The sequence below is a fragment of the Sitophilus oryzae genome, unplaced genomic scaffold (genome assembly GCF_002938485.1).
Source record: "Sitophilus oryzae breed Bouriz unplaced genomic scaffold, Soryzae_2.0 scaffold_1499_pilon_pilon, whole genome shotgun sequence".
Taxonomy (NCBI): Eukaryota; Metazoa; Arthropoda; class Insecta; order Coleoptera; family Curculionidae; genus Sitophilus; species Sitophilus oryzae.
In genome coordinates, this window is record NW_022146168.1 from 3,157,117 (window position 1) to 3,175,903 (window position 18,787).

Sequence of the window (18,787 nt, forward strand, 5' to 3'; positions counted from 1 at the left end):
GGTATTTTTTTACTTTATTCGATAGAATATGACACTCTAAATAGAATGACATATCATATGCCAACTTTTGACATTTTCATATTTGGCATTGTAACATGTGGTTCATAACAACAATTTGACTCGAAATACCAAGTGTGTGGTACCAAATTATTTGTAAAAAAATGCTTTTTCCAAATATGCTAATGAACCACCCTTGTCCCATTTGAAAAAAAATAGACATGATTAAAAATACGATTTCAGCATCATTTAAGCGGCCAGGAAAAGACCCGAAAAACATTAGACGGTCAAATATATTTTTCCAAAGCTCCTTAATTAAAAATTAGTGTTTTTAACACAGCCATGGCACTCTAGATTGAAATTTCAAATACGGGTGACCCATTTCTGAGACGCATCCGGTATAGTACCAAAAAAAATTCGTTTATATTTAAATAAATGAAGCTATTGTAAATAATAACAATAATAATTGTATAATTATGATCATTGAGAAAGATTACTTTCCTAGCATTCTGAATGGATGTTTATCTAAATATTTTAGTATAAGAAACAGATACACAAAACTGTTCCATATTTAATAATAGTAGTCCGCGCCCTTAATAATAATCCAGTCCGCTTTTCGAGATATACCAGAAAAAGTATATTAAGAAAGCAAATAAAAATATATTAGAAGAAGTAGCATTTAAGTTTAGCGATAATACTCAAGTAATTAAAGATGTTAACCTAATTTTTATGAAAAAAAAGTTAAGGGAAAAAATAAGATATATCCTCAATTAAATTGTAATAAATGGAGAAACACCAACTCAATCAAAGTTAAGAGATAGATTGACCATTAGTCATGACCAAGTTAAGAAATATCCAAAACTTCAGTTTCGTGGTACGAGATAAAATATTAATAAACTTCAGAAACGTATTTTTTCAATGCACAAGCCATTTATCTTATTGAATAGAGAAACGCAGAATATTGAGAAAAATAAATGAGTTTATTCCCAACACTATAAATTAAATTGACTTTAATAAAAGTGAGTGGAATTCTTTAATCTGTTTAAGAGAGATATACACTATTGAATATGAAGATTTATTACTTTCATCTTTCATAAAAGACCTCTTAAAACTTTGTAAATGCTAGGAGGTTTTGTAATTATAATTTATAATTATAAAACTAAATAATGTATAAGTTATAATTATAAAACTCAAAACAATTTTATATACGTATATAGAAAATAGGGCCCAACTACAAAGAGAGCATCTAAGTATGTAAGGAAGGCTACAATTAGTAATTGGAAATGGTAGAATAAGTTGAAAATTATGATGATGATGATGATGATGATGATGATGATGATGATGATGATGATATAGAAAATAGACGATGGATAGAAAATATAAAGGGGGGTCCAACAATAGGGCCTCTGTTATAATTCGTGAACCGGTTATAATAAACCTTAAAGAAAAAATATTTATACAGGGTGTCAAATATACAGGGTTGTTACCCATATACGACACGGAGTATTGTAGCTAAACGATTAGATTTTTACAAATTGTAAGTTTTGGGTTCGTTGAGGGACTATTAGAGCTACAATTTAAAAATATTTTTACAAGATACAGAGTGTCTCAAATAAATAATAAATATCAAAGTTGTATTTTTTTAAATGGAACACCCTGTATATTATTGCATTTTTAGTTTCTACGATTAAAATAAAGGTAAATTTGATTAAGGTTTATTACACTTAAACCTTACCGTTTTTGAAATATTTTAAATTTTGTGAAATTGCAGTATAAATTTTAAGGCTTCATTTCTCCTAGGGTATCAAAGTTTTTAATACTAAATATTTACTGAAGTTTATTTTTTGATCAGTTATTGTGTTGCAATAATAAAAATTATACTACCTTATACAGAGTGTCTATTTATTTTAAATAGAGAAATTTATTTTAAATAATTACTAGCTTTAAACGGCAATAACTTGTTTAATTTAAATGGAACACCCTGTATATTTTATGAGAATCAGATGCACAATTTAATGGTCTATCAAATTGTGTTATAAACCTAACCTAAACTAACCAATTTTTACCTATCCCTTTAAGTTTTCGTAGAAAATGCATTTTCTTATAATTTAGATCTCATTTATCAATATACCCATGGAATATTGACATTTTAGATTGTTTTTAAAACAACAAATGTACAAAATGTACAGGCTAGTAATATTATCGTTTTTAGTAAAAGGATAATATTACTAGCCCATTTGTATGCAAAAAGTAAACTATTTAAATCTTTATAAAAGAATATACCATTAATTAAATATACGACCAGTATTTCCGCCCAAATACTAATTATTGATTACATACTTAATTGTGTTCGTTAATAAATTATTCTAAATAAATGTGGATTTGAATCAGAAATCAATGTAATAATAAGTTATGAAAATGAACGTCTCTGTTGTTATAAATAAGTATTTGTCAAAAAATAAAATATCATTTTTAAGGTGTTTTTTTACCACACTGTCTAATACACATACATAATTCAGTTTTTTAGTATTTGGAGCAATTATTATTAATCAACGCAAACAGTTAATTAATGTAGTTTGAATACTGGAATCATATTAATTAATCCTCTTTAACAAATATTTAAACAGTTTTTTTTTATTTTTTAATGAAATAAACGACCTATATCGACAGTATTAGTATCTGTCCTCTTTAAAAATTTGGTACATCTTTAAAAATAATCTAAAATGTCAGTATTCCATGGATATATTAATAAATGAGTTCTAAATTACAAGAAAATGCATTTTCTACGGAAACTTGAAGAGATAGGTAAAAAATGGTATAATACAATTTGATAGACAATTAAATTGTGCATCTGATTCTCATAAAATATACAGGGTATTCCATTTAAATTAAACAAGTTATTGCCGTTTAAAGCTAATAATTATTTAAAATAAATATTTAGACACTCTGTATAAGGTAGTCAAATTTTTATTATTGCAACACAATAACTGATCAATAAATAAACTTCAGTAAATATTTAGTATTAAAAACTTTGATACCCTCGGAGAAATGAAGCGTTAAAATTTATACTGCAATTTCACAAAATTGAAAATATTTCAAAAACGGTAAGGTTTAAGTGTAATACTTAGACCTTAATCAAATTTGCTTTTATTTTAATCGTAGAAACTAAAAATGTAATAATATACAGGGTGTTCCATTAAAAAAATACAACTTTGATATTTTTTATTTATATGGGACACTCTGTATCTTGTAAAAATATTTTTAAATTGTAGCTCTAATGGTCCTTCAACGAACCCAAAACTTATAATTTGTAAAAATCTAATCGTTTAGCTACAATATTCCGTGTCGTATGTGGTGAACAACCCTGTATAGTGTATCTAACTTTGGTGGTTGATGATTCTAAGGATAATAATAAAACAAAAAGTTCCTAAAACTAAACCAGACAAGTGAACTAGTTGTTCGAAGTTCGACACTTCAGAAACAGAAGCACTAGATCATTAATATCACCTTTTATCATAAGAGCACCTTTTATCTCAAATTTATTTGAGATATGTTGCAAATACACATAAGTGATGCATTCTTTCACCAATTGCTCACAGTTTTATATGAAGAAACCAGTTTATAAATATCTATTAAACCAGTATCTATTTTCCTAAAATTTAGATCATACCCGTATAATTCAAATATATTGTCAAGGATGGAATTATTCGATATATAAAATAACATATTTAATATTAATATATTTCGTAAATTAATAATTCGATTGAAAGGAAATATAAAATAATTAAAGTTCATTGGCATTTACGCAACAAAAGTAAAGTTTTAAAAATCAAAGTTATAAGCATAATTGGCAATTGCGAAAATATTTCCTTTCAATATTACGAATTTATAAAATCATCAAATCAGCACTAACGCGGTCATCGCACCGGTCATCGCACCGATAGACCAATAATGCTGATTCGATGATTCGACGTAACGAACCAATAAATACAAAAATGTCACCTGTTGGGGGGACAGTCGATAGTCGAGAATTGATGTTCGATAAGGTCGCGGTCGAGATTCGGGCATTGACGTTACACTACCCTGACACTACCCTCGAGCCAGTGATGTTCGTCCATAAATATAATATGTAAGTACATATATTTAGTTTTATAATTATTTCATTATTCGTACATTAATTAAATAAATTATTAAATTGAATCATCTGTTTTATTCCGCTATGCCCCTAGTCATAACCCACAAAATGGACCGTGACAATATTTTGTAATAAAATTACATTCCCTACCATTTTTTTTGTTTCGCTTCAGTTTCAAAAGAATAATATAGAAAGATCCACATTTAATTTTATGAGTTGCTAAAATTATAAAATCTCCTACCCTTCTCAAAGCTTTATATAAACGTCGTTAGTTTATGTCACACATTCTATTGATTTTTTGTGCGTGTTCTGCTGAAATAAAAGGTCATTCTTTAGATATTAAGAAAGATTTGTGGCCCTCAATTTATAAAAAAAATGACAATCTCACGCCCGTCGGCGTCGGTTTTTAAAAAATGTCTGTCTATCAGTCGTTAAACGTCCATGATAAATAAAGCTAAAGCTTTGAGGCTTTAGAAAGATTTATCGATTATGGGAATAACATAAATATGCCTTTTTGTATCTGAATATCATGATTTGAATATTAAATAGTGATGATCAAATACAAAACCAAGACCAAGACTTTTTTGAAGAGAAAGAAATCCCATGCAAATTTTGAACTGTCCAAATATTATTTCCCCTATTAATTTTTCACTAAGTCGTAAATAGGTTTTTTAAAGGCCTGCTTATGCTGAATACACGTGCCAAATTTGAACAATTTTAGATAAACCGATTTTAAGTAATTTACTGCATCTATTTTTAAATTAAAACTTAAACTGAACTGTTAACAATGCAAAACCAGTCAAATGTCAACATACCTTAAGTTGTCAAACTATTATTTTATCATAGTACAATGTAATTAAAAATAATTGTCTAATACAAAATTATTACGACATGGTACATCGCACATCATTCGTGATTATATGAAAATACTTACGTTCAGTTTTTAATGCACTTAGGCAAAGTAAGGTCCTCGGAAACGGCCAATCTATTATTGAACGGCTCATAAGTGTAATAGAGAATGTATGAATAAGGTACGTAATGATGATGGAAAGTTAATGCCAATCTTCTGGCGTTGATATGTCCACGTAACTATATATGTGATCTAGGAAAATTACTTATCGTAAAATTAAATAAATCTTCTAGACAATCAAAAGTTGTTTTGTCTTTTATAACGATATACCAGGTGCAACTCAAAAGTGGCTCACCCCTATAACTCTTTTATTTTTTAAATAAAAAATCAGATTTGGTATGTTAGTATATCACAAATTCTTCCAGTTTCTTCGGAAATTACCACAACTACACATATAATAGATTTTTAAATGGCACCCTCGGTATTTTTTTTTACTTTATTCGATAGAAAATGACACTCTGAAATAAATGACATGATAAGTCAATGTATCGGTACTACTGCTTGAGAGCACCAAATCCAAAATTGAGAGTAATATTCAAATTACTCTCAAATGTGTAATTATTTTCAAAGTGGATCCAGTACACGTCGCAAAAAAAACTACTAGGGTCAACAACAACACGTATATTGGCAAATGATAAAACTTTATAAACGGTAAATCAAACTGAAATTAAACAAAATCACTGCAGCTTCCCATTAACTTAAAGGTAAACTTGATATATAAAATACCTACAATAAATAGGTGAGAGAGAGAAATAGCATTGCCTAACTGAGGCGAGAGTAATATTGCGAGAATTAGCGAAAAATGTACAATTCAGAGACTAAATTAATAGGCGTGATGCTGCCTGAGAGGGTTCACGGGCGTCTCCTCGTGACAAAATAGAAAGTTAAGATCTGCCATTCGAACAAGACAAAAAAAACACATGGCCGTCAAGGGTGGTATTTTAAGTGTTTTGCAGGTCAACTTAGCGAAGCGGGTGAAAGCATCCCTTAGTGATCAACTTTCTATTTTGTATACATTAGGTAGTAGGATAATTTTAACATATTTACAAAACTAATACTAGGTGTTTATCAAAAATTCTAAAAAACAAATGCGTTTGAGTTGTATTCAAACAGTCAACTTTTTTCGCTTAAAAAAATAGTATTTTAAATTTAAATCTAGACTGCCATGGCTGCGTTAAAAACACTAATTTTTAATCAAGTAGTCTTGGAAAAATAGATTTGATCGTCTCACGTTTTTAGTTTCTTGTCCTGGCCCGTTAAAAAATGCCCAAATCGTATTTTTAATCATACCTCAAACTTTTCAAATGGGACCCGGGTGGCTCATATTTAGAAAAAGCATTTTTTGCGAATAATTTGGTACCACACACTTGGTATTTCGAATCAAATTGTCGTTATAAATCGCATATTACAATTTCAAATAAACCATATGCAAAAAAGTCAAGTAATTCTATGCAGAGTGTCATTTTCTACAGTATAAAGTAAAAAAATACCGAGAGTGCAATTTAAAAATCAAAAGTTGACATCATATTACAATTTCAAATAAACCATATGCAAAAAAGTCAAGTAATTCTATGCAGAGTGTCATTTTCTACAGTATAAAGTAAAAAAATACCGAGAGTGCAATTTAAAAATCAAAAGTTGTGGTCATTTCCGGTGAAACAGAAAGTGACCACAACAAGTTCCAAACACATCCATAAAAAACCATCCCAATCCATTTATACTTTTTTAAGCCACCCTGTAGAAGTTAAAATAGTTTCCTAAAATACATCCTACTACATGCTTTAGGCTTGCGTAAAATTCACAAGTTTTTTATTCTAGGAGCTACAGATTCCGGACGCACTAATGCCGTACCCTGTATATCTGATCTAGGAAAATTACTTATATTATTCATCGTAAAACTAAATAAATGTACCGGGTGGCTAACTTATGGACGCCGGCTGTATCTCAGAAACTACTTATCGTATAACATTGAGAAAAAAATTCTAATAGGTAAATCGACCAAGAGAAATCGCTGGAAATTATTTTCAAGTTGAAGAAACGTCCGCTAGGAGGTGTTTCTCTGGTAGCCAATCAGAAAACAGGGTTTTTCTTAAAAATATGCAGGTGAACAGGTATTTTACATATTACTATTGTAATCATCTAGAAATTGGTAATTTTTGACATATAGAGTATTTTGCTCTATCTCATAAAATAAAGTGGTGGGAGAAGGTTAAATTTGCTTTTATTAAAATAAGGATAACTCTGTGGTTTGGGTTACCCGATTTAAACAAACTAGCGCTCGTTTAAAAGAGCTTTTCTTCTTCAATGATCTCCAGTATAAATTTCATTTTCATTATTTTTTTCGTGGTAGCTAGAGGTGTTTGACATCATAACAGATATTGCGCTTTTGCATAAAAAAAATTAAATAGTAGGATATGTTTCTTTTTATACAGTTAAATAGAGAACAAAATTTCCAAAATATCAGCGTAAACCGCAACTTTCTAGCTTCTCTCTAACCGGAGATATTAAGAGAACAAATCAAATTATAATAGTACGCTTAAAAGTAAAGCTTAAAGGTCTTATTTCGATTTTTACAGATTTGCGATTTAAGGTGCTAACTATATATAAATTAATACCTATTAATTTTATTTTTTCTGCTTGAAGTGCACTTTTGTAGTAAAAATAACTCACAACGTATAATATTAAATAGCAGATCAAAGGTATCGCGAAATACGTATCTAATATAGAAACGAATGAAATTCACGCAGTTAAATATTTGTCAAGGCACTGGAATATTCGCCGAGCAAATATTGCAACTGGCGAGATTTACTGCATATCGGAAGGTGCATCTTTTTTGTGACGATCCCTAGGGACCTGGGAATAAATGGCACCAGAAATGCTTACGACGACAGAGATGTGGGAACATATTGCTGTAAGTGCGGACAGATGCGAGTAAATAATTTTCTTTTTCAGTTGATTTCAACACACTTACAAAATAGTGTTTATTGAAAACTCATATTGTTTTTGCTTACTGGCGTTTAATCTAGTAGAGATGGTTTTAAGTTCTGAAGTATGGGTTATTGCTGCTTTAATTGATCATGGTAGAGATCCTTTGGACTTAAAACCATCGCTGCTAGAGTAGCTGCCCAACAGACAATAATAATATGATTTTTCAAAGACAGTGACATTACATAAATCCAGGGTTGGCATGATTTAAAGCAAATGATTTAAATCATGATTTAAATCGTGATTTAAATCAAGTGATTTTTTTAATTTTAATCATGTGATTTAAATCAAAAAATTAATTTTATTGAAATTTTATAATAAATCAAAAAATAACTGTAAAAGTTATAAAAATCTCTACTAGAAAACTATAAAAAATATTTTTATAACAGATAATAAATCGAAAAATAATTGTAAATTTAATAAAACTATATAAAAATATCTATTTATCAATTTAAATGTTCAACCGATTTTTGAAGTAATTTTGTGTGAATCCATAAGACCGCTAAACGCAGGAATTTATTTTAAAATTTATTTATAAGTGACAAAAATTCGCTTTTCGAATACATATCATTCGCCGACTAGTGCAGAACTAGGTTCTTCTGATATAGAGACTATATCTTCATTCCCGAAAATCCATAATCGTGTCAGAAAATATGTTGTTTTATATTTTTTTTTTGAAACGTTGGTATGTTTCCAAATTCTTACCGACATTTTGATTTGCAGTAAGTGCTTTACACTTTGACATTAGATAATACTAATTTCATTCTCGACTTAAGACTATTTCCGAACAATAGTGTATTGTTTTATTAAGAGTAGAAATTATACTTTTTTTGACGATGCTGTACATTTGAAGGACCATCGTAAAGCTATTCCGACGTTACAATGAGGCACAATACTCCGAATAAAACACTATTTTTTTGAAACATTACAAATAATTTTTTAATCAATTTCAAACATTTGCAAATAATACAACCAGTAATCGAGAAACAATTTGTATACTCGTTGAATTTGACACCTAATATCAGTTTAATAATATATTTTTGTACTTTTGTGCTTAGGCGTAACAGTGCTTTACTTTTATGCCTATAGCCGTTAAAATGACAAAAATTAATACTTTTGAGACGTTTGAAAAAAATCCTTTTGATCTGAAGCGAGCGACTTTTTTGCGGAATATATTGGTGACCGATGTGAAAAAATGACACGCCCCGTAGAATTGTTAATATTATCGGTATCGCTCAGAGTTATTAACATTTAGCCATTTAGGATAGGACTTTAATTGGAAATAAGACCTAGTCATTTGGAAATCCGATTTAAATATTGTTTTGAATTAAAATCTAAAAAATCTGATTTAAATATAATCTTAAATTAATAAAAAAAATCATGATTTTTTCCAACCCTGCATAAATCATAAATACTATTTTATAGGTCTGTTGACTAGGACCAAAAGCAAAGATATAGTTTTAATGTAAAAAATACGAAAAAATGTCCATCTCCAAAAAATAAAGCTATTGAGAAAAACCAAAAATCAAACTATCGAAAAAGGATGTACCTAGATGATAAATAAATTTTAAATTCCTTGTTTTCTTAACATATTTCCACAGAGTGCTTCAAACTGTCACCAAAATATCAACACTTTGTTTTCCCTCTATTGACAGATGGCAACTTTCATTTTTAATTTAGAAAGAGACCCTAAAAATTCAATTAAATTAGCTACAAATTTCTTAAAAAATAATCAAAATGGGTCTACTAGAACACAATACATGAAACTTTAAAACACATGAAAATTTTAAAGTGCCCGTTTTTAAAAAAAAAATAAAGACAATGGAAGTCCGAAATTATTTTAGTTTTAATAGTGAATCACTGTCTACCACATTCAATGGTACTATTAACTTTTCACGACAAAATATTTAGGAATAATATTGAGAAAGTTAATTTTTCATCTTTTTTGGTTTGATGGAAAAGTTTAAAAAATGAGTAATAACCCCATGCATGTTTTTTAGTAATTGGTGTATCATATATTGACAAAATATGATGAATATATGGGTCTATAAGATTGACACACAAGAAATAAATATTAATACCTTCACTAACTTTATTTTCAGTTTTTTTAGATTCTGATACAATACAGAAATAATTATTATAGAGAATTTACGGTAGTCAATGTAAATATTTGACTTAAACTTCTAACGTCACTTCAGATATTTAAAATTGCATTTACCTGAGATTTATTTGTTGTCATGTAATAATTTCCAAGGCTCCATAATTAAAAATTAGTGTTTTTAACACAGCCGTGGCACTCAAAATGTAAATTTTAAATACGATTTGTTTTTAAGCAAAAATGTCAAAAGTTGACATATGATATCGCGGGTGATCTGGCAAATGTTCCTATTTACTGAAACAATAACCTTACATGAGGCAAAATAAACGGTATTTTCAAAAACGGAACGACTTAGAAGGCTGGGCTATTGAAATTACATTATAATGTATGTTTTCTATTAAATACTATTTATTTGGAAGCAATTAAACTGTCAACTTGTTTATTAAATCAGATAGGATTTTTTGCTTTTGATAAAATGGCACATAGTATTATTTGTATTTTAGGATTATAAAGGATAGGACGTTTTGCTTGTGGTAATATCACCTGATTATAGATAGGAGCTTTTGCTTTTTAATCAAAATAAGTAGATAGGAGTTTGTGTGATCAGAATAACAGCTGGTTTCAGATAGGAGGTTTTCTTTTTTGAAATTGTGCCGAAAATTTTTTATTTTCAGATATTACCTTTTGTCAATACGTGCTAAATGACTCATAGAACGTTATGCTAAAATAATCTGAATTTTTAAAAAAATGGCAGATAGGAGCATTTGCCAGATCACCCGCGATATGTCATTCTATTCAGAGTGTCATTTTCTATCGAATGAAGTAAGAATAAACCGAGGGTGCCTTTTTTGGTTTAATAGAAAACTTTCAAAAATGACTAATAACTCCGTGCATTGGGGTATCGAATATCTATGTTTTTTAGTAATTGGTCTATCATAGATTGACAAATTACGATGAATATAACTTTATTTTTAGTTTTTTTAAATTCTGATACAACACCGAGATATTTATAGAGAATTTAGGGTAGGCAATGTAAATATTTGACTTAAACTTCTAATGTTACTTCAAATATTTAAAATTGCATTTAGCTGAGATTTATTTGTTGTCATGTAACGATGAAGAGACATTACCAAGTAATATTTCACATCATTAGTTTATGTATAACGAATTTGGCTCGTTTTCTAAAGTATTGAAATGAAAAAATTGATTCACCAATATTTTAAATGGTTGAACATTTGTTCTTGGATTAATTAAGTATCAAAATTGCCGACGGTTTTATAAAGTCAAAAATGCGATTTCAATTGCTGAAATTTTATTTTAAACTAATATAAATGTTTGTGATCGTATTATAAGCATTTTACAGGTATAAAGTATCGTAAAATATCTATCAAATGCAGATACGAACCAGACTTACGTAGTTAAAGATATATTTGTGCACTAAAATATTCTTCCAGCAAACATCGCAACGGATGAGATTTAGTATATATCGAGTGCATCCACTTTATGACGACCTCTCAAAATGTCGGAAATATTGCTGTAAGCACCGACAGATATGAGTGGATCTCCGATCGTTATAAAGTTTAAATCACATTAAACTTTATATACTAACAAGAAGTATATATTATACAGGATATTTTTTATATTCTCGATAGAATAAAATCTAAAGAAATAATAGAATACATATTTTTGATACTGAGTATTCTGTATATAGGTTCAGGACTTATAGAGAAAGTCCTTATATATATAGGAAATCCTTAGATCATATACGATCTAAGAATGAAATGGAAATCCCATGTAAATTTAAAGGCTGTCTAATATTGGCTTCCCTAATAATATTAGAAGAAACATTCTATGTAACATTTTAAAGTAATGGATTAGATCAGGCTACCTACCAACTTTGAAACTCTTCCGCTAGGCCGTTTTTTAAAGTTATTTGCAAGATTATGTCCTTAAAAAAATAATTTGAACAACGATGAATATGATAACTGCGTCACCAATTTTTTACCATACCGAAATCTAGTACACCCTCTACACTATGCGCGAAACAGTCCGTAGTCAAGGTCGTGTTTCCAGGTCTGACTTTGTCTCGTCTCGGCTTGTCTCGGTTTGTCACCGCTTGTCTCTGCCTATTTTCATTTCTTAAAAACATCTCAAAACTACTAACAAAATTGCGGAGAAAGGCGAGAGGGATTATTTTGCAACTTTCGGTTGTCTCCTGTTGTCTCAGTCAATTTCGTTTTGTCTCAAGCTACTTCCACGACGTGTCGGATTCTATATGGGAGACAAAAAACTTCGAAATGTTTCACGAACCACATCCAGAAATATATCGCTAAACATTTCGGGCATAGTGTAGAGAATATTTAACATTTGTTTAAACAAATTGAATTATTACAAAATCTGTAAATTTTGGGTATATAACATTATATAAAAAAAATTATAGAATTTTACGCAGAATTTAATAATAAAATCAAAAATAAGGTTGTTCTATTTAAAAAAACATATGAAATGAACAAAATTTTTACAGCTTTAGTGTATATTAATAAATAATATAGAAAAGAAATTAAAGGAAAATAAAGTAGAAAAAAAATAAAAAAAGTAAAAAAAATTGTTTTATTTGTCGTAAAAGGGGGAACCAAGCTCAACTCCCGCAACGGGTTTCTGGGCCTACCCTTCATTAGGTGGGCTATTCATTGGCTGGTTCTCACCGAAACGGCAAACAAAACAATTTTCAATATCAATCCACGATGTCCTAAAGTATCGGTAAGATATTAGCGCATCTCCCATCAAAAGATGGTAAAGAGCGTTTCTCGGCCCGCTCAAATATATATGAAATGAACAAAATTCTTACAGATTTAGTGTATATTAATAAATAATATTTTCTTATCTTTAGCTTTGTATTTTTTTCTAATTTTGAAAATCGAAAGTAGAAAAAAAATAAATAAAAAGTAAAAAGAAATTTGACGGGAGATGCGCTAATATCTCACCGACACTTTACGACATTGTCGATTGACCAGCCCCTGGACCGCCCAGCTGATGAAGGGTAGGCCCAGAAACCCGTTATAGAAGTGGAGCTTGGTTCCTCCCTTTACGACAAACACAACAATTTTCTTTTTACTTTTTATTTTTTTTTTCAACATTCGATTTTCCAAATTAGAAAAAAAATACACAGCAAGGCGAGAAAATATTATTTATTAATTTAAAAAACATATATTATATATGCCGCACGTTTTTTTAGTACCCTGTATATTCCAAAAAAATTGAATTTTGTATCTTAACATTGCCTAAAACTTTTCTATTAAACATTTTTATTTTGTATTTTTTTATATATCATTAACTCACCCTGTACAAAATTAATCCCATTACGTTTATTAGTTACCAAAAATATCTTGAAGTTAAATAATTTTTATAAGCAAAAGTTAAAATTAAGATTATGCTAAATAAATCTCATTATAAATCAAAAATAATACACTATTTTTATACATTTCAAATTATAAATCTTTTAAAATTTTGATTTATATTTATCAGCTTTAAAAAGCTTTGAAATAAATTATACTCCTTTAATTTCACCAGTGTAAAAGTGTGTTTTTACAATTGTACCGCTGTCCGCAAACAAACTAACAAATAATTAATTAAAATATTTCCCCAGCCAAGATTGAAAGCCGTCTTTGTCTTCGACCGGTAGGAATTATTTATGAAGTTTTTTAGCGGTATCCCGTTCATTATTTAGTAGAGCGGGGCTTAGTGGAACCGCAATCGGCCTTTTTTATACTGTTTATGCTCAATTTTATTTCTCCCCATTCAGTTGTTTCGATTTGCTTAAATTAAATGGCTGAAAAAGATTTTACGAAAATAGTAATATTTTTTTTATTTTACTTAATTTACACCATTCTATAGCTAACGCCATTAAGTAAGAAAAAATGACTAAAAAGTTACAAACAAAAATAATAAACAACAAAATGGTTGCAACCGCAATTATATTGTTTTCTATACTGTAAATGTTATACTTGGGCACAACATTGTAGTGTAACAACCCAAATTCGTCAACAAAGTTGAAGATTGAAGAGGTAATATTTTGGCCAACTGTATAACAAACAATTTAAATGAAAAAAAAGAACATACGTTGTGTTAAATATTTTTTTTATTGTAATTTTTAAATTTGAGGAGAATAGGTTATGTAAATAAAACGCTAAATGCGTAAATAGCCCTACTTATTTTATTAAATGAAATGAATGGAGTGCCGTACTCTGCCTGAAATTCACGAGTAAAAGAGCACGGCAGAGAAAACCCCGATCACCCCTAACCTAACTATGCTATCCTGAACTTTAATAAAAGAGAAATAATAATAATAATATACTAAAAGGGTCAGCATTTCTGGTCTTGGGTGCCGGTTTTCATGTGTACGAAGAGTACGGTCAACACGCTTAGTAAAATAAGATGTACTGAATAAAGACAGAAGACGAGTATTTTCTCAAGCGCATGGAATCTAGCGTCAGGTTAAGTAGTTATGTAATAAATACGTCGTATTTTTGCTCACTCCGACTTACTAGATTGCCATAACGACTCACTCCTATACATGTAAACGCCGATCCAAAGGTTGGCTTGCCAGCGGGGTATAAACTGTCCTCATACCTAGGTTTATAGTTTAATACATTCAAAACATGCCACATTTATATTGTTCAAAACTGAAGAGAGTTAGTTTAACGGGTCCCCACCCGTAGGTACGAAGTCCCTAATTCTATAAAAATTAATCTAGGTAACATCTTTAGATCATAAGTTATTCTATTTATTGTTTCTGGTTGCTCTTTCGCGAGCTAAGATATTCGTCCATGCACGGCCGAAAAATGTTACTTGTATACACAACAAGGCCTTTATTCTCACAAACCACAAACATCGGCACGAAGGAACAGTAAACGATTTTATTTAGATTACTTTTAAACTGAAATTATTTACAGCATAAATAGATTCCATTAAATGCATACACATGTTATATATTTATTATCTTTGCCAGATCAAATGCATGAAGAAAAAATAAAAAGGGAAATAAGACTAAGCTGGACTTTATATTGAGAACTCAGTTGTGCTCATAAGTGGATCTTCTGATAGGTTGTGGGATAGATGATAGAGTAGAGAAAACGACACTCTTCATTAGCATATTAAATCAAGAGTTTTTCGACTTTAATTTTCGCGTTATATATTTTTTTCTTAGCAGTATACATAAAGATGATTTGTAACATTATTATCTAAGACACTCGAAAAAGTTCTTCAAAACTTACGACCGAGAAAAATCAAAGGTTTTCCTTGATTGAATTGAACTGAACAAAACTGACTGATTGATTATCACGGGGTTTCTAACATAATACTGTCTCCTCAACGAACACCTCAGTAGGCTGAAGCTGAGAAACAACGCAAATGCAGATTCTATGCGGAAAATGGGAAACACCAGAACACCTTATCACTGAGTGCGCCGAGACGATGACCATTCGTGCCATGAACTTTGGTACGGCTGATGTCGAGGATGGAGAGCTGGCCTCTGTAGAGCCGTCTCAGATACTGGCTTTTATTAAAGCCCTGAGACTGTATGATGAGTTATAACTCGTTATAACTCAAGAAAGGGGAACACACAATAGATCTGTAAGGTCGCGGTGAGTTAATTCCCCTCCTAAACATTCTACATTCTACAACATTATTTTCATTTTGTAAAACCTACTGGCTAATTTTTTCTACATTTTGAGAATTACTAAATTCGCGCTACGGCTCTAACTTTCAAAAAGGCACTGTATATTCAAATGAGCTCTGAATATGACATAAAGTGAAACGCAGAACAAAAAATAAACGTTTAATCTCCATTTTCCAAGGCGAATTTAGCGAAATTTCCCATCCCGACATGATGATTTACCGCCGTTGGATGGCAACGGGGGTCTAAAAGCGGCCGTTTTGCCGTTTTTGAATCTCCTCGGTGCCGTAAAACACGATTAGGAGGGCCAGGGCCAGCGCAGAGAAATGAACGCCGAACGTACACAAATCCGCATTTTCGCAAAATTTATGCGTTTCCGGTTTGATTTTTATCCCAGTTTAAGCCAACTGAGTTAGGTAACCCCGCTATTTATATTTGCCATATTTTCCTTACCTATATCCCTTCATGTGGTTATAGGTTTGATTAGATCATCATCATCATAATTTAGCTTATCCCATCCACTGCTGTACAAAAGCTTTCCTTAACTCCACTTGCTACTTGAATCCAATTTACAGCCACTCTTTTTATATCATCTTCCCATCAACTAGGGGGCCGTTTCCTGTTTCTATAGGCTTGGTGTCTTGGTTTCGATTCTACAAGTCTCTTTGTCCACCGTCCATCTAAATGTGGCGTCATCCAAGCCACATGACCTGAACAGTTCCATTTAATAGAATAGATATCACCGCATCCCTGACCCCTGTTCGATTTATTATCGTATGATTGGGTATTTTATCCCTAAGAGTAACTCCCAACTTGAAACTTTTCATTTTCCGTTGCATATCATGTATTCTGATTATGTTCTTATTTGTCAAAGTAAGTATCTCAGCTCCATACGTAAAGACAGGTAAGACACTATTTTTATACACAGGGTGAGTCTTAAATAAGTGGAGATATTTTCAGGGCTGGTAAATCTTGATAAAAACGATATATTTTCTCTTTATCGTTTTTTAAATAAGTCCAAAATACCCAAGACATTTTAGTTAAGTTAATGTTTGAGAACCACTGGATCTTTTCTTGGTTTTCTTTCTTATAAATTTAATCTACTACATATGTTGCCATACTACGAAGATATTATGTTTTTTAACTAAAAATTAAAAAAAATCCAAAAGTGTTTTCAAAAAATTCTTATCGCAAACAAAAAAAAACGTCGGTCGACTGTCGATACGTGTAGACGTGTATACAAAGTGCTCCTCACATTTATTAAAAAATCAGTGAAATAAGTGATCTAAAAACAAAATAACAGTAAAAAATTAAACCTGTGTAGTGTAACCTAGAGTAGTATAGTGGAATCCAAATAGGAAAACAATAAAGGTAAATGCATTTATTTAAATCGGCAAATTAACTCAATTTAGCAGCCTATCGTATACACACCGATAGCCGTACAACTTTTTTGCGTGTTTTATCGATCCTACATTCTTTACCTCTGTACACTGCCCAACATAAAATACCCTCTCCGCTCTCTACACTTTCCCATTTGTTTGTAAAAATATTAAAGTCCCTGCAACAGGCACTGCTAGGGTGAAGTGAGTGTCCCTGTCTTATTCCTTTTCTTCATATTTGTAATCCAAATTACCCAAATGAATCAAACAAAAAACACGCGCACAAGAAAGGAAAACACAGAAAAAGTACGTGATAAAGATAAAATGGAAGCCACTGAAACTATTTCAAATGCAATTATTTACCAAAAACTTAACGAAATGCAGAAAAGTCTAGAATTCCTCTCAGCAAAATTTGAAGAAATGCAAAACGAAAATAAAGAACTGAAAATGATACTGAAATCCCAAGATAAAGATAACAAAATGTTGAAAAAAAGACTAGAAGCCCTTGAAAAAATTGTCGAAAGTCAGGAGAGAGAAAAACTAGAAAACAATATAGTTATTAGTGGAGTGGATAAAATAGATCAAAGTGAAAATACAAAGGAACTTGTGATGAAAATATTACAACAAATGAGTTGTGACACAAATACCATTGCAAATATACAAAACTGCTACCGAAAAAATTCAAAGAACGAGAACAACCCAATCATAATCACACTAAGTAACAAACAATCAAAATTTAATATTTTGAAAGCACGAAAAGAAATTGGATCATTACAAACAAGAGAATGTCACATTAAAGGAAGGAACAACGATATATTCGTAAACGAACACCTAACAACTTTAACCGGGAAAATATTTTACGCTACCAGACACCTAAAGAAAGAGAAGAAAATCAGATATACATGGATTCGAGACGGTAACGTATATATCAGAAAAACAGAAACCAGCGACAAAATAAAAATCAAACAGTTGGCAAATATCGAAAAATTAGACCAATAAATATAAAATAATAAAAACAAAATATGACATAACAACGACCGCCATAGATGATTAACATCATAATGCAAAACGTAAGAAGCATTAGAAACAAGTTTGAAGAAATTGAAACCTTTCCCAAAATACAAAATTATCCGGAAATCATTGCACTTACAGAAACATGGTTATCACCAGAAGAAGAACATCTATATAACATTAATGGCTATAATGCAATATTTAGATCGCGTCAAACTAGAGGAGGTGGAATACAAATGTATCTTAAACATGGAATAGAATATAAAGAAAAAATAAACAGCATCACAAATAAAATAGAAATAATAACAGTCGAACTAGTACAAGAAAAAGTATCAATCACCCTTATATTATAAACCTCCTCATGTTGATTTTACGAAATTAGAATACACTTTGATTAATAATATTGTAAATAGGAAGACAGGTCATATCATCATGGGAGATTTTAATATAAATATAATGGGAAAAAACACTCTGATTGACAACTACTACAACATATATCGAGAACGAAACTACAAAATTCTGAATAAAAAGACAAAATGCGCATACACTCGTTACAATGAACATTCTAACAACTCGATACTTGATCATGTTATCACAA

General features: G+C 30.4%; 1 protein-coding gene across 1 annotated transcript; it reads left to right on the forward strand.

The window, feature by feature from the left end:
• The first annotated feature begins 17,436 nt into the window (after window positions 1–17,436).
• Window positions 17,437–18,177, forward strand: LOC115877953. Its single transcript, XM_030894304.1, has one exon. It carries the CDS (start codon window positions 17,437–17,439, stop codon window positions 18,175–18,177), a length of 741 nt encoding a protein of 246 aa, XP_030750164.1.
• Window positions 18,178–18,787: the final 610 nt, after the last annotated feature.